At 28.9% G+C, this 23,843-nt stretch overlaps 1 protein-coding gene across 1 annotated transcript in view; it reads right to left on the bottom strand.

Moving 5' to 3' along the window:
• Nucleotides 1–3,157, bottom strand: part of LOC129956560 (uncharacterized) — a 90,082-nt gene extending 86,925 nt beyond the window's left edge. The window contains exon 1 of the mRNA XM_056068489.1: nt 3,037–3,157. Coding sequence (XP_055924464.1) covers nt 3,037–3,157 — 121 coding nt within the window. The remainder of the gene's footprint in view (nt 1–3,036) is intronic.
• Between the last annotated feature and the right edge of the window lie 20,686 nt (nt 3,158–23,843).

Here is a 23,843-nt window from a genome sequence, read left to right as displayed (position 1 = left end):
AAAATGCGTTTAGTAAAAAATATATTTTATAGTGCACTAAAATAAAGAACATATGTGTTTCATTAAAAATATAAAAATAATAAAAATTGTACATTTTTTTTTCTTGAGCCCGAGTTAAAAATTAAAATATTACTCATATTTCCAGAAATAATAAAAGTAAAAGTATATCATTTTGCCTGTATGCGCATGTTTCTAGAATATGGACATGCAAGGCGCGGAATATACATTTTCAAACAATTTTTTCGAAGTATTAAATAAAATTTTAATTACAGAGAAATCTCTCATACAGAATGGTTCACAAAGCGAGCGAAACAAATTGTTAAATAAAAATGACTCGTTTTACGAGCGATGTTTCGAAGAACGAGGGACGAAGAGATATAATGCGATCATATGATGAGTTTGAAAGAATCCGCATATCTGCATGGAGGAAATTAGGCGAGATAGCGTTGACGAACAGGATACCAAGCAATTTGGACAAATACCTATACAATCGTAATTGAAGAGATTTTGTCTCAGGTCAAGATTATTATTGTCTAAAGCATCATCGTAATATTTAACAGTCTTATCACAAACTTTTACACATATTTTGTTTTATTGAAGGCCCATTGAATTACTTATACATTTTTCTTCTTATTGATCATATGTATGCTACATAATAACTTTTTCTGGTTCTTGTGCCATTGTGCCCAATCCAATCGTAAGGAAGAGGCCCTTTTAATTCAATTTTTGTCACAATTATGTTCTACATATTTCCACAGAAACAACGAAATCCTAATAATAAAAGTACTTAACTGTAATTTCCTCATATGCTTCTTTATATTATTCATTATTTTATATCCATCCTTTGAAAGATGTATAAATGATATTTCACTAATTTTAGCTTTCTCATATTCGTATTATAGAGAAAAAAAGTATAGTAATCGTCAAAAAATTCGAACTCTGGATTTTGATGAATCTCTACTGTTTAGACCACCCTGAGTTCGAAAACATATTTTTTGGAAAATGTTCGTCTGTCTGTCTATATGTCTCAGACAAATGTTACTCGAATATGCTTTTGTCTAGTTGGACGAAATTTGCTATACGCTCATATACCAAATTTGTAGATATCTATACACATTTTGAACAAAATCCGCTTAGAGGAAGTCTTTTGTCCGGCTGCTCGAATCTAACCCGATTACGAGAAAACGAAGAGAGCTACATAGATATAATTCGGTACACAGAATTAACATCAATATTCAAAACGCCTACCAAACCTAGCAATTGATTGACAGTCTGATTATCTGTACTTTTAGTAACATGTAAAACATAGGTGCAATGACTAAAATATATCAAATTTGGTATGAGATTTTGTGACTCTCATCGTAGTTTTATCTTTTTGCTTCAATTTATAGAAAAAAAGCGTCTGAAACGCGAATTCGATTTTTGAACACTCTTACACGCATACTTGAGATTAATCGCCAAATAATTAGCACAGAATAACACGATAGATTCAATAAAAATGCTAAAGTCACGTCAAAGGTAAATATTTCGTAAATAATGTACGCCGGTTCCATGCAAGGAGTTCTATGAGATAACATCTTTATTAGAGTGCCAGAAAGTTTTGGGCAGACCACTCTGTCTGGTTAACTTTTATTATTTTTTATTTCTTTTTATTATTTGAACGTTATTTATTTATTTATTATTATGTTTGTCAATATTTAATTTCTTTATTGTATTGTAACATCTGGCAACAAAATAAAATTCCATCCAGATTTGGAAATAAACTTCGACGTTCGAAATGGCTTTATTTTTTATTGAACTTGTGATATGTTTTCCCAATCGTAAACAACGATTCCAAAAAGAAATAAAAAAAAAAATCTTCCACAATTTAATATTATCTTGGAACACAGAGAAGTCTAACATTTCCTTGAATCCATACGTTTTCCAAAGAAAAGTATAGGATGTAAGTGGAAGGGAGAAAAAAAAAAGTGTAAATCCTTACTGGATCAGGTTTTCACCTCAAATAACATGTCAATAAAATGTATCCTCAGAAAGCAAACCTATTTTTCAAAAGGGTTTCTTGTTGTAAGCTTTTGAAAGCAGAAACCAAAAGTGTGACTCCGGTAAAATTTCAAGACATAGTTTAAGGGCATGTAACAGTTGCAAGTTCGAGAAATAACTCAACTGTAAAGGATATATTTTCGATTCGATTGCCAGAAATAAGGTTTTTGAGGGAAAGCAATTTTATTTTGTGGAAGCATTTCATTCTTTAATATGGCTTCTGGTGATTGCACATCGGACGTTAAATTTCATTGCGATTGGCGCATGAGATCTGTGAAAGTCTGATTAATATATATATATATATATATATTCAGTTTTTAAGAAAAAGTAACATTATATTTACTATTTTTACTTAAATTATTTACAAGATTGCTTTTTGCTTTCTTGTATTCGAAGCATAGGAAGATAAAATATTGCAATCGTCGAAAAAATTCGAAATCGAGATTTAGTCGAATCTTCTTGTCACAGATCTTCCTGAATCTGAGAAACACATTTCGGAAAATATGTTTGACTGACTGTAACCGCTTTAAACTAGATGGATGAAATTTAGTACATGATCTGTACCCCAAATTTGTCGATTTCTATCAATTTCTAAACGAAATTCATTCAGTGTAAATCTGTCTGTCCGGTTACCCAAGTGAATACAATAACTATAAAATGAAAAGAGCTAAATATATAAAATCTGGTAAGCAGGTTAGTATTTAAAATAAGGATTCTTATCTAATTTTGAACCAAATCTATTCAAAGAATTGACCATCCGCTGAACAGAACTTTCCTCTGCATATAAATTCGGTAGCTCAAAAACGCTCTAATGATAGACTTGACCGGTTACTCCGCCCCACCTGAAGGCACTTGGAAAAATCTGAATGAACGAAAAGCCGCGACAGCAGCTCTTTTCTTCTTGTGTACAGCCCACAACCACTGAACGTAGCAGTATCAACAGGACCACGATAGCAACACTGGCGGGAATTATGGTTGAAACCTAAGGGCCATTACCGGCTACGGTAAAAGCCTTGCAGATGGAAGCACTTCCGGTTATCGATAGGAGAAAGTGAACCCCCAACATTTCTGCACCCAATAAGCTGCTGAGAACCAACCACCATACAGGAAACATCATCCTCAATTACCAGGTGCCTCGCGGTGAGATACGAACTAACATCTGAATAAATAATTATAATAAAATAAATAAATAAAATTCGGTATGTAGTGTTTTGACTACATTTATATTTCTCAGTCAAACTTTGCTTTTAAGAAGACGGAAAAAAATTCAAATGGGTCAGAATCTTCCAAGATATGCATTAAACTTCTGGTACTTGTAATAATAGCCTTTCACCCATTAATCCCAAACATGCCGGCGTCCTGGCATAGGGGTAGCTCGTCTTTCCCGTGATCTGGGCGTCCCGTGTTCGAGTCCCGGTTTGGACATGGTTGTTTTTCCTGTTCTATCTGTGAGATGTGTGAATGTGCCCTCCTGTAAAAGGAGGTTGTGCAAGCGAATGAGTGATGCGTGAGTAGTCAAGTCGTACTCTTGGCCTTAGTGGGTTCTACGATAAAAATAAGAAGTGCTCCCACTTTTTCTTAAATCGGCTGTCTGATTTCGAACAGCGGGCTTGTCCATAGCAAGTGCCACAAGTAACAACAATAATTCCAAACATCACACTGTAGATTCAGACCAATGACGGTCTTTTGTAACTATGGTTTACCAATGACATACAATCTGCACACTGGCACTGCTTTTTTTTTTTATTCTGCTACCTAGCACTGAACTCTCAGGTGTGAATATAAAAGTCTTTTCTCTAGTGGCTTTCATCCACAATTTTATACGGGGGAAGCAGATGCCCTTATTACAGACCCCCCCTTTATTAGAAAATATGCGAGAAAATTTCGGTAAAACCACTCCCTATGATTGTTTTTTTAGAAAGTAGCTAATAAATATTTATATACAATTGTGCTGGTTGACATAATTAAAGTGAAACCTGAAAGACTACAACCAGATGAACAGACCAAAAAAGTTGTTTTTCTTGTTGCTAGTATTGAACATTTATTAACTCAGAATTTTCAAGTTAAACTCAAAATGCACTACGAATAACCGAATAACATTTCATAATTTTCAACTCAGAAAATTTACATAAAATTTGAAGAAAATAGCTGATAGAGCCCTTATCACTGTTCCTTAAATAAAAAGATAATTTGGGATTGTCGTGCGATTATGTCCCTTTGTGGTCCCATGATTTGATACAATTTAAACTCAGGTAACACAGAATTTTGTGCAATATTATCTAAAATATACATATTATATACAATATTCAGCAGTATCTTATAATACTGCCTGCATTTTTTAATATCATACAATATATGTGTATTACTGGGAAAGGAATCATACTGAAAATATCTTTCCTTCAAACTAGGACATTCAGCACACCTGAATGACTAGACAGCCATTAACAATAACATGGATATTGATAACATAAAACAGTGATTATTACAAGGAGATTCGTTTTATCATCAGAAAAAGTTCTGTCCAGTCCTTTGTAGACGGATACGATCCCATAGTGCAATCAGATGTTTTATTCCTTGAAGTGGCACTATCATTCCTAAGAACTTTCCAGTTCAGGTACTTCACAATACTAGAACATCAGAGTTTTTCTTTCAAAAATAGGCCTACGCAAAGCCATCCTTCAAAACGCGCAACGGCAGCCAGTGTTCTTAAGGACTGATATACCAAAAAAAGGTCTGTCTAGCTATTGCTATTACATAATAGGACATATTTCAAGAATTTTCAAACAATTATATTTCCCTGAAATTATCTGGCAGACATATCTAACGTAAAAGTCAGCGGCGCAGATACCCAGTCAAGCATGCGTAACGAATTTCATAAGAATTTCACTGCATATGTTTTAGAGTCGTTTCATTGCGTTGACTTTTAAATTTCTTTTTATATATCTATATTCTGTATTCTATATTCGATGTTCTGTATAAAAATATTCTTATATCTGGAATTCTGACGGTGGGATGGAACATTTTTTTTCTTACTTCGTTTATCCAATAGAATTTTCTACCATGATATCTCTAATTTACCACATCTTTAATTATTCTTGTTTCCTATCATTAACTATACTTATAGTACTCATACGTATATATGTAGAATAATACAAGGTATTAAGACTAACTTCAGTTTTATAACAAATTTAGAAGAAATACTAAGTGATAAAAGTACTTTAAAGTCTCCGAAATTTCTCTCTTAGGAGATTGTTTTAAAAAAACGAATTTACTTAAAACATTTTCATACGAAATTTGAAACAAATATTCGTTTCAAACACATTTTTTCATAAAGAAAATACATTTACGACATACGAGTAATTTTAAATACCTATTATTCAATTTTTGATTATAATTTTGAATTTATTCCACGAAAACTATATTTTTCAATTAGAATCAACTTTCTTTTTTTTAGAAACGAACAAACAAATTAATGTGAAACATATTTAAATAACGTAATTTTAATCCCAATGTTCTTAGCAGATGAAAGCATGGCATGGAAACTGTTAAATTTCAATAATAAATATCAACGAAATCTCATCCATCATCAAATTCACAGTTCGATTTTCAGCGAAGATATATAAATATGAATATCTGAACCAGCATTCAATTCCAAGGTGCAAATCATTTTATGATTAGGAAATACAATCCTTGCAGTTTTACTTACACACTCCAGCATATTTGCATTCCATATGTGCCCATTTATTTATAAGAAAACTCTTAAAGTTTCTAAATTATTTTTTTTATTATCTTACAGTTTTATTAGTTGTTTACAATATTGGATCGAACATGTAAGAATTCTAAAAAGAGATAATCTGTTTCATATTTTGGGCATTTATTTTTATAAGACAACTTCTCTGATTGATTTGTCAATATTTTACCATTATCAATACAATGGCATTTAATTTAGAGCTCAAATTTTGATATTATTAAAACTGCACAGTAAGACTTTATTATATTAAATCAATAATTAAAAGAAAGAAATTTACTAGACCTCAGAAATTCCTTGATCTAAATTTTGCAACGATTTATGAGACCATAAGATTTAATTTCATTTTCTTGCAATCAAAGTATATAAAGATAAATTATGGTAATCCTTTAAAAATTTTGCCTTCGATATTTAGACTTCCTCATTAAACTTCAGACCTCAATGAATTCCGAAAATCTATTTTTGATACTTGAATTTTATCTTTTTGATAACTCAATAAATAAAACTCTAAATTTGACTAAAGTTAAGAAATGAAGTTTTGTATGATGGCTTTACATTAAAACTGCAATTCAATAACAAATTTCGAAAAAAAATTCCTTAAAAGTAATTCTGTTTTTTCGTCTGCATAAATAATAATTCTGGAAAACAATATGATAGATATGTAAACTTTAAGATATATCTATACCAAACTTTTTGTTAAATTACTATTATCTGACTTTGTATTGGCCTGCATAATCAAATTTGTATGTAAATCCACAGCAAGTAATGAATACGAATAGTAGAAAAAGAATTGTATACAAAGTATTGGACTCTTAGGTAGTTAAGTGTTCAATTTTAAGAAATCAATTAAAAAAATCGATTATTTAACTGTTCTTGTATTTGGGAACATTTTAATTCAAAGAAAAGTAAAGCAAGTTAAATAAAATATTGTAACTCTGTAAATAATAACAACCAAGAACAAATTCACTTAAACCTTTAAAAATTAAATATCATTTAAATAATCACAGAGACTTCCATATGAAATAAAAAACAAAATTTCTTATGAAAATTAATAATTATTTTAATGAAAACAGCCAAAACATCTTTACTTTCATAGAGAGAATTTTTAACTCAATTAAAATTTTATTAGATTACATTTACATTTCTTTATAATCGTTTGCTTTCTGACTAAAAAATTATTTTACTAATTTAAAACAAATACATTCACAACGTCGTTACAAATTTTTATTCTTTCGTTTCATTTGTATAAATGAAACACGTTAAGGCAAACGATATAAATATTAACTTTACATATATAACTTAATAATGTCATTGTCAATTATTTATTTATTTACCTACAATGCATAACATTACTACTTCGTCAAAAATTATTCATTTTTCATTTTTCTATAATATATTAATTAGTCTGATTCAAATAACTTATTCATTTATTTTAGAATTCTGTTAGAATTGTTCAAATGCTTATAAATATGATAAATTAAAATTAAAATAATAAAGTTGCTTAAGATGGAATATAATTATTCTGAATACAGCAAACTGAAATACAAAAGAACTAATCTAAAGCAAAGTACAATATAATTAAATTTATTAATTATATTGTACTAAGTACGATATATTTTATTTTATGATGCATCCAATTATGTGCAGTAAACCTAGAAGTAATCAACCTAAGATTCATAAAAAGAAAAAATTGTATAAAATATGGATATTTTTTAATTTATTTTAGCAACCAGAATAATTCCTTAAAATAATTATTGCAAAGATCCTTTTTTTTTTCTGAAATATTTCACTACTGATGTTAACACAATGAATGTAAATATTTGGAAATTAAAACATCTCTTTGGAATTATAAACAAAAAATATTATAAACTTAAATTTAATGGAATAAACGAAAAATTATTTTCTTATCAAAACATAGTAAAGAAAAATATTTATTATTTTACTAATCTTAAAGAGAAAATAGAATGACCACAATGAAATCATATTAAATCGAATTATGTTAATTTCGGAAAATTCTACTGCAAAAGAAATAATCTACTTTCAAACGCCCTATGTTTAGTTTACGTGACACAATTAATTTATAAAATTTCAACCACAAAAATAATTCAAATACAAGAATTATACTAATAAACATAGTAAAATTCGAAAAAATAATAATTTGATCATTCTTTTAAGCTATATGAAACTTTTATCTAAAGCATTATGAGACAAAGAAAATTTTTTGCTAACATTTTACTGCTGTATTTAATGCAGCGGATAAAAATACCTTGAAATTAAAACATCTCTTTAGGAAGACAACAAAAAAAGAACATAATAATAATCTAAACATACAACTAGAAAAAAACATTGAAACATAAAGAAATCTTTTTACAACTTTAATATGAAACTAAAAGAAATAAAAATAAGCATCCCTTAAGTTCCCACATTTTTTGGTCCATGCTACCATTTTCAAAATACTTCAACATTCTTATTCAAATTAGCTTATTTTTCTGAAGAATTTCGCATCGAGTGCTATGGAATTCAACAGACATTAAATAAATTGCATCAAATGTGGAATTCCTATAAAGATTACCAAAGCAGAAAAAAATAGTTTTCACTTTAAAAATGACACTGGAACGATTAAGAGTAATTTTAGAGCGCATCTTAGAAAAGAATATTTAAATACTTTAACGCTTGGCTTACATAAGATGGCGCTTATTTTAATTAGGTAAGAAATTTTAATCTTATCACTTTCTTATTTTCGGCGTGAATTGTTCTAGATTAAATTTCTAAGTCCGCCATTTTTGTGGAAGCAAGTTTGGATGAGTTAATTCTACCAGAGCTTCAAATTTAACGAATGTAGTATATCTTTAATTTGTTTTAAGGATTAAAGACGATTCTTTTGTTTAAGCTTTATAAAGGAAATCGTATCTGCTTGAGTTATGACAAAATACGAAGCACGGTTTGCTTAGTAAATAAACGTCTATTATCTCGTAAACGATGTTTTATTTAAAACTGCTGGAATTTTTAAATTGAATTTGTGAGCTTCGATAAAATCGTTTGCATTGTTTCAATTTAAACAAGATGTGTTGTATTAATTTATCGAAGCGTTGGTTTTTATGTATGTTTGTAACAGGAGAGGATTTAGAGTATTTGAAATATTTATTTAATGAATTTCAATTCTTAAATAAATGCATAAATGCAGTATTTTTTTTTTATATTTCCTTTTCCTTCACAAAAGAGGTTTTCAGATTTTTTTTTTATTTGTATATTTAAAAAAAGTAAAAATATAATCAGATGTTCCGAAAAATATTTATCAGTTTTATAATATGGCAACAAGGTGTTTTGGAAAGAAAATCGGTTGCATCTATAAAAATGTGTTGACAACAGATATTCTATAATTTATAACGTCTGTAATTGTATAATAGTTGTATCTGAACTTTAATTCAAAGGAATCTTGAATGAAAATTGAGACTTATTATTATAACATTAAAAAATATTAGTTCTAATAGGTTTTATTTAATACTAGCCGCCTTTGGCGACCAGCCGGTTCGCCAATCTTAATGTTCGTTAAAATTTTAATAATTAAATATTTTATGCAATTTCTACTTTAATAGCTTCTTCCTCAAAATATTTTAAAACTTCAAATTTTGATTATCATATAATTCATTCATAATATTATAAAGGCCTTCAGTCATAACGTAATATGTATCTCTCATTTTCTGTTAGCACCCGTAGAATTTATGCTTTAAATTAAAGTGGAAAGAATTTATCTTCAATTAATATAATAATATTTTTTACTGAAACAAAGCATTTTTTTATAATCTGATTACTGAAAATAGAGTCACTCAGCGTTTAAACTTTATGGGCACTAAAGAATATCTTTTTAAATTTATGTAATATCTCAAGAGTTGGTGAACAAAATTTTCTTAGATTCATTATGAGCAGATCGATTAATTAACAATGTTTAAATTTAAATGCATCAAACACTAAGAAAATAAAACGAATCGTTTAAAATAAACGGTTGAAAACAGGTTTTAAAAAAACTACTTAAAAAACGATGTACTTAAAACTATAAGCATATACAAAAAATATATAACTAACATAAATACAATTTACTTACAAAAGCATGCAACTTACCCAAAAATAATTTAAATCATCCATTGATAACGTTGTCATGGCAACAATCAGAACAGAATGCGCATGCGTGAATTTTCTTCGCCGGTTACGTAACGCAAATACGTGATTTTTTTCTACGCCAGTTGGGGTAACGCTATGCGGATTAGAAATTTTTAATTTCCGTTATTCTGTTTTATTTTAATTCAAAAGTACTTCAGAATGAATCTGAAAGATTGATTCATTAACAATGGTTAATTTTAAATGCATCAAACATTAAGAAAATAAACAGAACCGATTGAAATAATCCGCCGAAAAATTTTAACCCTAGCCTCATTACTGTTGGGAGAAAAAAAAAACTGAAGCCTTTCTCGTTTGGCGCTGGGGATAATGGAAGATTTTTTTGGCGGAAAAGTTAGCGGTGGGGAAAATGGAAGATTTTTTTGGCGGGAAAGTTAGTTTTTAATTAATAATTAAAATTCTAATTAAAAATTCGAAAAAAGAAACCCCAGATGCACATTCCCAACCTCTAAGGTATAGATGTACCAAATTTGGTAGCTGTATGTCAAACGGTCTGGCCTGTAGAGCGCCAACACACACACACACACACACACACACACACACACACACACACACACACACACACATTGAGCTTTATTATAAGTACTAGCCGCCTTTGGCGACCAGCCGGTTCGCCAATCTTAATGTTCGTTTAAATTTTAATAATTAAATAGGTTGAACCGGAGTTTAACCCTCTTCTTCGCCAAGTTGCGATAACGCGCTAAAGCTGGCAATCTTTATTATGCACTATAATTGAACATCTGCTCCTTTGCTTTTGAACATTTCGCAAGGCCGTTGTTGGCGATTTTTAAAAATTTTGCCAAGCAGGGGGTTACACTTCGGTCGTACCATTAAATATTTTACGCAATTCCAACTTTAATAGATTCTTCAGCAAAATATTTTAAAACTTCAAATTTTGATAGTCATATAATTCACTCATAATATTATAAAGGCCTTCAGTCATAGCGTGATATGTATCTCTCTAATTTTTTTTTACCCCTCGTAGAAATTATGCTTTAAATTAAAGTGTAAATGATTAATCTGCAATTAATATAATAATATTTTTTACTGAAACAAAGCATTTTTTTTAATAATATGATTACTGATAATAGAGTCACTGAGCGTTTACACTTTATGGGCACTAAAGAATATCTTTCTTAATTTATGTAATATCTCAAGAATTTGTCCACAAAAATTTCTCAGATTCATCAGGAACAGATCGATTCATTAACAATGTTTCATTTTAAATGCATCAAACACTAAGAAAATAAAATGAATAGTTTAAAATAATCGGTCGAAAACAGGTTTAAAAAAACTACTTAAAAAACGATGTACTCAAAAATATAAGCATATACAAAAAAAATATATAATTAACAAAAATACAATTTAATTACAAAAGCATGCAATTTGCCTAAAAATAATTTAAATCATTGAAAACCGGTTAAAAAGAACTACTTAAAAAACGATGTATTTAAGACTATAAGCATATACAAAAAATATATAACTAACATAAAAACAATTTACTTACAAAAGCATGCAACTAACCTAAAAATAATTTAAATCGTCCGTTGGTTGTCATGCCAACAATCAGAACACAGTGCGCATGCGTGAATTTTCTTCGCCAGTTACGTTAACGCAAATGCGTGAATTTTTCTACGCCAGTTGGGGTAACGCTATGCAGATTATACATTTTTAATTTCCTTTATTCTGTGTTATTTTAATTCAAAAGTACTTCAGAATGAATCTGAAACATGGATTAATTAACAATCTTTAATTTTAAATGCATAAAACATTAAGAAAATAAACAGAATCGTTTGAAATAATCCGCCGAAAAATGTTAACCCTAGCCTTATTACTGTTGGGAGAAAAAAAAACAACTAAAGCCTTACTCATTTGGCGGTGTTGAAAATGGAAGATATTTTTGGCGGAAAAGTTGGCGGTGGGGAAAATGGAAGATTTTTTTGGCGGGAAAGTTAGTTTTTAATTAATAATTAAAATTCTAATTAAAATTTCAAAAAAAGGGACCCCAGGTGCACATTCCCGACTTCTAAGGTATACATGTACCAAATTTGATAGCTGTATGTCAAATGACCTGGCCTGTAGAGCGCCAACACACACACACACACACACACACACACACATTGAGCTTTATTATAAGTATAGATTACCTTAAGGAAACATCCATAGCTATATTTATGAATATAAATATTTATAGAAAATCTTAATTTGAAGAATTCTTAAAAACATACATTCACTTCTCCACTAAAAAGTACATTTTCCTTACCTTTTCTATATTCTACTTTTGAGAAAGCAAAATTTTGGAAATATGCAATTATTTATAAAAATATTAGGCACAATATGGTATCACTATATGTTGTCAAATGTTAGTTAAATTAGCAGATTAATTGTTGTTTATGTTCCGAAAACGTTGAAAATAAATTTCTATTAATATTATTCACATGAAAAAAAACATTTCAAAACACTAACATCTTAAGAAAAAAATTAAAAATCAGTTATAAAATTCTTGAATTATAAATATAACATTAAATAAATAAAAGGATATAAAAGAGTAAATTATTATCTGTACTTTAATTCATATGCTTTTTTTATATTATATATAAATATATTTTTGTATTTGCATTTATTTTACTTATAAAACTTTATAATTCCTAATGAGTGAAAATCGATATTTTAATTTAAATTCTATAGTATACTAAGCTCTATATAAACTATGTTATACTAAAAAAATACTACAATGTGCTTTCAAAGAATCTTGGTTTGAATTCATTTTATCAAACAACTTAATACAAAGCACTAATTAAAAAATTTGCCGGGACAAATCCTCCTTTGATTCCTAAGCCTATTTGTATATTTATTATTCCAATTCTGAAACACGTTAATATAGGATCAACTATAATTTCTTGATTACAATATGAAAGTTTTAAAAATATATACTTTGATAACAAAATGTCAAATTATAACTTTCGAAAATGAATCAATTAACCACTATCATATATTTCATGAGAATTTTCGTCAACTAATCGTAAATTTACTTTTTTGCATATTTTTTTTTTAAATTATGAAATGACTATCGACAATATATTAAAGACTTTCATAACTGAAATTTTTATTCATTTTATACTGGCTCATAATAATGACAATTTCGAATTCTAAAAAGTCTTATATATCCCATTTTAAGTATTAGATATACAGTTATTTACTCTAATCGTGGCACTCTAATTTCTAAACTATTAGAAACAGGCATATACACTCAAATGAAAAAATGCTCTGAATGGCAAGAAAACTACATTTTATATTGTTTGAATCAATAGATATCATGCTGAATGAATTACGAAGTCAAAATGTTTATTCAAACTCTCTGACTTATCAATGATATTTATAAATATATTATTGCCACATTAACATTTTAAGTAAGTAGAATCTAATCATTTAAGACTAAAACAGTCCGCAAAATGAAATTCATTAATTTAAGCCCATCAGCGGTCGCTTTGAGGAAGCTTGTAATGCACTGATTGATGGATTTTCTCCCAAGTAGCCATTTAAGTTTTCGAATACAGCCTAATATATTAATATAATCTTTAAAATTTGAGATGTAGAGAATTGTTTTATTTAAAATGACAGAGAATTAAAATATGAATAATACTAAATACGGATGATAGAATATGGAGATGGAATAAAAGTTTGAAGCCCATAACCTTATACTTATTCAATCAAACAATATAAAAAATAATTATTCTCAATATTGAAAGCATTTATAGCATTAGGAATGTAAGTTATCTGCAACAATACAGAAATTAACAATTGGGTAAGTGTTCTAAAATTTATTTGACTGTATATACTTTTTAGCAAAATATTTATCGATTAAAAAACATAAAATATTATTATTTTCATAATTTAAAGCATTTTTCCTGTTGGAAGCAATCGTTTAACTGCATCGATATAGAGTCATCAACCCATAGAATAACCAACACTGTATAAGTTGAGAGTTCATAGAGCAATTGTTGATAATTATATCTTTATAATTTCAGGAAATAAATTCCTTTAAAATTTCAGGCTTTCATTTCATATAGCGATAATCTGATCTACTTTTAAGTAATTGCGCAGACATACACCCATACACACGTGTGTGTTATCATTCATAAGCAATCTTCATTCACTTTTGTCATGTCATCTTTTAATGGGAAAAAATTTGGAACTACTAAAGGGGAGGCATGTGAGTTTAAAAGTTTAATTTAAATCCAAAATATAAATATATGCTTTATTCTTGATGGATTTCCGGGAGGAACTGGTCTACATTTGTAATTCACTTTCTAGAAAACAAAGGAAGCTTGCAGCAGCCTTCCATATCGCAACGATTAATTCATTGCTACTGGACAATTTTGAATAATGATAGATAACCAAACAAGCATAAGATAAAGGGCAACGCTTTCTTTGTACGATTCATGTTTCTTCAAGCTTGAAAAACTTAACTTTTGGGTCATTGGTTTGCTGAAAAATTGTGATTTTTGCATTTTGTATATATATATATATATATATATATATATATATATATATATATATATATATATATATATATATATATATATATATATATATATTAATGTGATAAATTCTTTTATTTTGATGACTTTCTAAAGTGAATATTATTGAGCAAAGAACATGCTATCAAATTTTTTATTATATTGAAATTTCTACTTTAAATGTAGCAAAACTCTTTTAAGAACAATTGTTTAATAAGCACAGGGAAGTTAATTATAAGGATAAAAGCAGTTAGAGCTTTCAGGCCATGAGATTTTTAAATATTCCGATGGAGCGTATTTATTTTTATTTAATGCTGTTCACTTCAACTAGCTGGTTGGGCAGAAAAATTGGTTATATTTATTTTCAGCAAGTCATTTATATGATTCCGTAAAATTTTCAAATATTAAAACTGAGTTATTTTAACTCTTTTACATAAACTGTTCCTTGAGTTATAAATTGAAAATTAAATTTGATCCATATTTCTTAATGCTTTACAGACCTTTCTTTACAATTTCCTTGTTGTTATTTTTTATATTTAGACACGTTTTGATTTATTGTTATTTAATATTTTCGAAAAGCTTTCTATTTTAGAATTTTTTATGATGGAACTTTCATAACAAATCAGTAACAACTTCCTCTTATGCTATAGATTATTTAATAACTAAAGTTTATTTTCTCTTTAAAAAAAAGGGGAAAAACACGAAATACTAAAACTCTTTTTTTCAAAAGGCACACGAGAACATTTCAATTTCAGTTACATTTCATCAAATGCCATTACCAATTTTGTAGCTACACCATTCTCCATTTTATCACTATAATACAAGCATTTTATTGGATGAAATCTTGCTTTGAACTTTTACATCGTATGTCATAACTCTTAATACAAACACTCTAGTGCCATTTTCCAAATCAAATCATTACTTTTAGAACTCCAGAGAAAAAAAAGCTCCGAATGACCAGACCAGTCATTAAGGTTAGGTTTTGATATAACTTCTTATATAAAGGCCATTTGGTAACGCCAAACCACATGGCGTTACTCGCAAGTGCAGCAAAAGGGCTATCATTCTCAGTAAAGTAATAAAAAGAGCCCTTAGACTCAAACACGAAAACGCAACAGAATACTAAAAATTTGAAAGGATGCTATCTGAGATTTTCTTTCATTTCGATGACCACCCCGGACACTTCTAGGAGAAGCCATGCCTCCATCTCTACCCCTTCCCTCCTGTCCTGCAACCTACCCTTTCCCCACTGTTGATTTCGTTCCAAAAGAGAAGAACAAGAAAGAACGACGGGAAAAAAATCTCTTATCTCTTGGAGTTAACGGCAGAACTCGAACTTTTTTTCTGGGGATAATCGACTTTATGGAGGGTCGTGGGGAAGGGGTGGAGGATTATTTTGGTTTTCGTTTGCGATCGAAAATCGATAAGAACCCGGACCCAAAGCTTCCCAATGTTTATCTATACTTGGGAAGGAAGACAGGTATACTTTTTTATGCCTTCTTCCATTTCAATAAAGCATTAAGATACCTTCGATCATCTAAAGGACATTCATTCAAGGTTCTGATCCATAATACAGTTTTTTTTTCAAGAACCTATCAGAGAGTGGCATTATTTAATGTTTTTAGATATTCTTTTCAAGATATCTTTAAATTCCTAAGATTTTTTAGGAGGATATATCTATAAACTTAAAAGATAAGGAATCATTTTCTTGAGAATAAGTTGGGGTGATTAAATTCATTCGAAGACTATTTTTTTTTCGTGTTAGCTTTTGGAGCTATGGCAACAGTGCTGGCCTTACGTATTTAAAGAATAAATTTTTAGAGGAGATAGTTTATAGCGATACTTCATTAAAAATCAATTGATTATATTCTTATAGAAGAGTTCATTAAAATCAGTTTAAATGATTAAAAAAAGACTTAGACTTACATAAAAGTCCTAAAATTATAGACAGACTTTAAGACTATTTTGTTCTACTAATCATGATAATCCTGATCAGGTAAGCAGCAGCAAATTATTTTCTTAATAGAACATGAGAGCAAACCCATATGTCATATGATGTGATAATGCATCCTATGTGACGGTTTCCACGGGACCATTACCAAATGAGTCTCTTTGCCAGTGAATTAAGTAAAAGAAAATAATAATCAAAATTAATGCACCACACATTTTGAATGAAGTACAAAATCCCTATAGAATAATTGCATAATCGAGTGAATAATGAAATTACAATTTAAATGTAGCAGATACAAACAATGACAGACTCAGTACAAAAAACAACAACTGCATACAACGTATGGCTCCAACAACAACTGGGTCATACAACGTATATCTCAGTACCAACAAAAACTCCATACAACATAGGGCTCAGTAAAAATAACAAGTCCATACAACGTATGGCAGAAACAACAACAGCGCAACATACCAAGCAACGTATGGCTAATCACCAACAACAACTCCATACAACGTATGTCTCTAACAACAACTGGGTCATACAACGTATAACTCAGTATCAGCAAAAGCTCCACACAACATATGGCTCAGTAAAAACAACAACTGCATGCAACGTATGACTCCAACAACAACTGGGCAACATACCAAGCAACGTATGGCTCATCACCAGCAACCCCATACAACGTATGGCTCCAACAACTGAGCAACATACCAAGCAACGTATGGTTCATCACCAACAACAATTCCATACAACGTATGACTCATCACCAACAACAACTCCATACAACGCATGTCTCCAACAACAACTGGGTCATACAACGCATAGCTCAAGACCAACAAAAACTCCTTACAAAGTATGGCTCAGCACCTTATATGGCTCAGTAAAAACAACAATTCCATACAACGTATGGCTCCAACAACAACTGGGCCATACAATGTATGGCTAAGTAAGAGCAACAACTGTTTGATATACATAAAGCAATGTTTAAAGTACTTGCCATCCGAAGCTATAAACAATTTTCTGTTGTTATTCATATAGCAGTATTATTGTATAATTCTAAATTCGAATCTACTTGAAATATATTGGGTATTTACCTGATTTAACATTTTCTTTTACTTAATTCACTGATAAAATACTCACTGAAATTATCCTTTTTTTTTTCAATTTGGGGCCAGATTAACAATTTTAAACCATCAGGAGTAGTCTCCACAAAACTTTCTCGTATACTCGCTAATAAACTTGTCATTGGCGTACAATATTTACGAAATATTAACTTTTGATGTGAATTTAGCATCCTTCGCACGATATTTGATGATTAGTCACAATGAGGATTAATAGTATTCAAAAATCAAATTTCTGTTTTAGACAGTTTTTTCTCAACCGACTGAAACGAAAATTTGACACAAAACAGCACTTGTAATCACAAATTCTCATATCAAATTTGATATATTTAAGTCACGGCTTTTTTGAATTATCGCGTTTGCATATTATTGAAAGTACAGACGGACAGACAGTCAAGCAGTAGTTGGATTTAGCTTTAAATTTGAAAAGTATCTACACTGTAAATGTTAAATCTGTGCATCGATTTTTTTCGATCTAGCTCTGTTCGTTTTGTAATTATCGTTTGTGATTAACCTTTAATCGAACAGCCGAACAAACGAATTTTTGCGTGAATATACAAATTTTATTGAAACCATCATGTCATCATTGGCTAGAGTTTTAGTAGTTAATCGCTGGCATGCGGTTAAAAGCATCTGAAAACCAAATTTGTGCTTTAGACATGTTTTTTCCAAGTGATTGTAACAAAAATGTGACACAGAACTACTTTTATAGACACAAGGTCGCATACCACCAAATTTGATATATTTCACCCATTACGTTTTTAAGTTATTGCGCTTAAATGTCTTCGAAATTGTAGATCATAAAACAACAATCCCTTATTGGATTTGGCTCAAAATGTGATGTCTCCACTATATATGTTAAATGCGTGGACCTAATTTTATACGTCAAGTTCTCTTCGTTTTATAGTTATTGTCTTAAATTTTATTCGAACATTTGGAGGGACATACCTCCTCTAAACAGAGTTTTCTCAAAATTTGACCAAATGTGCATATTTTGTCTAAAGACCATATACTAAATGCCATCTGTCTGGCTCAAAGAGTTTTGAAGTAATCTTTGTCACAGGTAGACTGATGGACATTTTTCACAAATGTGAAAGGACTCAAGAGATCTAAAATGTGAAGATTCGTCACTTTCTCTATACTACATATACGAGAAAGTAATGATGTAAGTACTTACCTCTAATCTGTACATATGTAGCGCCAACGTATAATGATAATGCAATAAATGTAGCTATTTTCCAAAAATTAGTTGGCATTATCATGATATTCAATTTTTTATATATAATTTATTTATTTTATCTTGATCCACTGATGGACTTCCACTTATCGAATTTAGCTCAAATTGGACAGATACCTACAAATTTGGTGTAAGGACTGTATATCAAATTTCATCCATGTAATTCAAAGCGGATTTGAGTTATCTTTGTCATAGACTAACGAACAGTATTCAATTCACCATTAACTGGGGACGTGTGGTCTGTTAGACCGCTAGCGATGGATTTTCAGTCACCGCTATTCTATTTTTATCTCAATTGAATGGATTGACCCTGTAGCTTCCTGTTTTGTGACCTTCAATACACGTGCACTTTTTCAACCGATTTTAGCAAATGTTTTTTTTAAAATAATTCAATTATTTCTTGTCTCAAAGACCGCATCTCCTTGTTAATATTCCAGTGATAAACAAGACTTAGCAGATGGCGCTAAAACTTAGGCCCCGAAACATTATCCCAATTTTCTGATCCTATTATGAAGCAATGCTCCAGACACTTAAATGAAGCAGAAAATGATTTTAGTGATAAGGATAATTGTACAGAAGAGTTTTTCGATGAAAGTTCGCATTCAACTGATTCTGAAATGTATGTTCAAACATAATTAATATTTCTAGTGATAATGTATATTGAAAAATTTATAATATATATATATATATATATATATATATGCAGAATTTATAGGTTGATTTTTATACTAGTTCTTAAACATGTATGTTTAAAATGCTCTAGAAAACCGTGCTATGAAAGTCACACAAGCCGATAAATAGCGCGTCAAATTTACCCATTGTCAATTTTTTTTTATTTTACATATAATTGTTTAATTTTACATTATATTGTCTTCAATATACTATCATACACTGTAAAAATAAATATGATTTAAAAAGTAAAAAAAGTAATATGTTTTTTCAAGAATATTATGTATTGTAATATATAATTTGAGAAGAAAATGTATGTTCCAACGCATTTACTATTTTCAATGATAATATATTTTGAAAAATTTCTAAAACATATCTATATATCAAGAAAAATATCTGCAGAATATATAGGCTGATTTTCATAATAATATTTTTATTAGAAAATTTAATTTGAGTGTAAAGAAAATGCGGTCTCGAAGACCGCACCTCCATAGTTAAGTCCTAAATTTCACCTCCCCAGTTAAGGGTAGGGAGATCTAAAACGAAAAGATTCATCGAAATCTTGAGTTCGAATTCTTTGTCGATTTACAAACCATTTTCAATGCTACGTATGTTAGAAAGTAAAAAACGTGTGGAGTCATACACCAGAAACAGTTATGCCATAATAATTATCTATTTTTATATTGCTTGTATTAAAGGTTATAAATTTATAATTTCGAATTATTTATCTAGATATTGCATTTAACAAAGTCCAAACAGAAATATATCAAAATTCTCACGTTTAAGCCTCGAAGCAGATTATTCTATTTCGAAAACATTCCAAAGTAGAAAGAAATATTCCACTTGCAACATTATTTATCCAGATTTAATAAACGAAAACCCAGAGGAAACGGGGCAAAATGAAAAGAATTTCTACTCTAAGCCTCTGAATTAAAACATCAAACATTCTTCAAGCAGCGAAACAAGATACCAGCATCAAACAAGACTCATACAGAAATTACATTACGCCAGAATAAATACTAAATAAGAGCTTCGAATCGTTAATCAAATTAAGCACATAATGGATGCCATCTCTTAAAAGTAATACTAAGTAAATTTAAACCATTAGATTGAGAAATGCAGACTTATATTTTGTAGAATTTCTCGGGAAAAATAAAAGTAATTGAATTAAAGTATTAAGAGCGAGTAAACAGTTAAGAGAAATATGAAAAGAATCATCGGCTTTTCCACTGTCGCTACATTTTTATTTCAGTTTGTTTTCGATCTTTATTTAATTTAGAATTTTTATTTTATCGTTTCTCGCTTTTTGGAATTATTTATTGGGTTTATTAAAATTATGAAGAATGTTAAATAGGGGAAAGATGGAAAAAAGTAGAAGAAACTGGCCTAGCATGTGTCGAATTTCACGGTATTCTAGATTTTTGATATGGAGTTGAGAATCTGGTTGTTATTTAGAACACTGAAGTAGTTGATTTTTTTTATATGTCAGTGATAAATTTTATTAATAAGTCAGGCATATTTTCCAAGATTCTTGAAAAAAAAGGCAAACTGTGGAAAAAATAATTTGACGTTGTTAGAATTGTAACTTTTGTGAATCTTGTCTATTTTTTCTGTGTTTTTAAAGGCGAATTAATTTTTATTTCGAATGTAAACACTTGATTTTTCATTTTTGATTTATTAAAGAAAGATTGGATGATAGAGTACGGAGCTGAGCATTTTGCTTTTATTTAGAGCACTGAAATGTCTGTTTTTTATTTACTTAAGCATTTAATTCGATGATAACTGTAAATTAAATATATAGATATGCTTACGTATTTACTAAAATGGTTAAATGAATGTAAAAAGTTAAAAAAATAAATTGATGTTTTTCAGTATATAACATTTTCTTCTTCTGTTTATACGTGTCTATAAGGTTTAAATGATTTTGTATAAATTCCAAAAGAAGTTCTTGATTTTTTAATACCAACAACCCTTTGAATGAAAAATTTTTGACTCGAAAATACAAATTTAAATATAAGGAAACGCAATTCTGTATATTTATTAGGAATAAATCATCTTGGAATTGAAATAAATTTAAAAAAAATTGTTTCAACTGAAAAAAAATCTGAATTGCAGAATTTTAAAAACCTAATTTATATCATTTTTTGCCTATCTTGATAAAACTGTTTTATTCATTGTTTTTAACTTAGTCACACTTTTAAAATAAATAATTTTGAAATTTCATAGCTGAATCTAATGAAATCCTGATATTAGATTTGAGAGTATGAGTCAAATACTTAAAAAAACTACAAATTGATTATATGCTACACTGTGACATTTTGATCATTCTATTTAAGATAAATATCCAGTTCCCATCATTTATTTTTTTATGTCACGCAAAAAAAAGTTTTTAAAAAATATTAATTTATCATTTTTGTTTATCTTAATGCACATAAGTTTACTATTTACGTTTTCAATCTATATGGCGTTAAAACTACTTCTGAAAATTACTACTACTATAAATATTTTGTTTAAAAGAAATGTTTTTTTTAATCTAATTTTTTAAAAACTTGACTTTTTATATATGCGTAATATGATTATGCAAATTACAAAGCAAAGCCAAATTAGTTCGAAAATTTCTTCAAAATGAATTCCAATAAAAGTTACCATATTAAAATAATAAACAAATACTACTTTTGCAGGAATTCTGTCAAATTTCCTATAACTACAATCATAAATTTAATAATAAGAACTGCACAACATTCGCATTGCTATTCTGAAAACAACTCATTTCTGAATCACGAAACTGACATCACAAATGTGTAAATCTTATTTGCATTTAAGATATTTGGCAAAGCGAAACAGATTCTTCAAACAAAAAAAATCGTTTGGTAAAAAGAAATTCTTGCCATTTCGAAATGAAGGTATTATTAAATTTCCTCAGCAGACAATTCCAATCAACAAATATGTGCAAAAAAAGAATAAAACAAAATGGCAACTCGTTTCCATCGAATTCTCTGGAGACATCTCAGCCCGATTCGGTCAGTTTCAGACGCCATTATATACAAACGTTAACTTAATTGTTCACAGACGTGACACGTATATGTTAGCGATTTCCCCAATGGGCCTTAAAGATATCATTGCTCTTTGATTGCAATTTTCGAAGCTGAAATTGCTTGTTTCCTGAAAATTGAGACATTTTGTCCATTTTATTTGGGAGCATTAAAAGCTAAGAGGTGATTTCTGTTGGAATAGTTTTACAAGATATCTTCAATAGAATCTCCTATAATTGAAAGACTAATTGTTATTAACCGAATAATTGAAACTCGTATAAATTTCAACTTGCTTATTGCATTCTAAATCAGATTTTATTGACATATCCCCATTTAATATTTATATATCAATTTTGATTATTGATTTTCTTAACCGGAAATTATATGATTAACGAAAAAAAAGTAACAGTAAGATATCTTTTGGATTTGCAAGTTCGATTGTTAAGAAATAAATAAGTCATTTTTTTATATACTAAATCACAATTTATTGACAAATATCCATTTTTAATCCCATTTTTTATATTACAGATATTTTCTTCACAATATATAAAGAATAAAAAAAAATTTAATAAAGACATATTTTGAATATGCAATTTTTATTATTATGAGATAAATAAATTAAATTCATATATTTTTAAATTATTCACTGCATTGCAACTCACATTTTATTGACAGATATCCATTTGTTAATTATAAATCGAGTATCATTATTATGTATAATCTCAATCATACGAATAGCATAAAAAAACTTGTTTTGAAAATAAAATCTACATTATAATCAATCAAATTAGTAAAATCTATATAATTTTAAATGATTTGTTTGCATTCTAGCTCAAATTAACACACAAAGGCACATTTGCTTGTTATAAGTAAATTTTTATTATAATGTTTTATCAATAGAGAAAAAATATTGTAATAAAATGTCACCTTTAAAACATTGAATTTTCAATAATATCAATTGAATAAGTAAAACTCCTATAATTCCAAATTGATTTTTGTATTTCAACCTAAATTTAGCCGAGATTGGTCATGCAAGGAAAAAAGAATATATGCAGAAATCTAATATATATTTGTTTTTATGAGTGTTGTCTTCTATCAGCTATTGCATTTACATCGGCAGGAAGTCTGAAGAGTTGAAGCAATTAGTTTTGTTAATTCAAAACAAAACAAAATGATAAGTTAAGAATGGAAATTAGTTAAATTTATCGAAAAACTAAATAACTCAATTATTTCTATAACCCAATTAAGCCAATTTTAATTTATTTTTTTCACAATGATACAGTAAGGCTTAAGATTCAAAACAATTTTTTTTCAGTTACAGAAGATTGTGAAGTTGAAAGAACAAAACA

This window comes from Argiope bruennichi, chromosome 11, assembly GCF_947563725.1.
Source record: "Argiope bruennichi chromosome 11, qqArgBrue1.1, whole genome shotgun sequence".
Lineage (NCBI taxonomy): Eukaryota > Metazoa > Arthropoda > Arachnida > Araneae > Araneidae > Argiope > Argiope bruennichi.
Note: the sequence above shows the minus strand (reverse complement) of the source record. Positions and strands in the feature narration are given on the sequence as shown.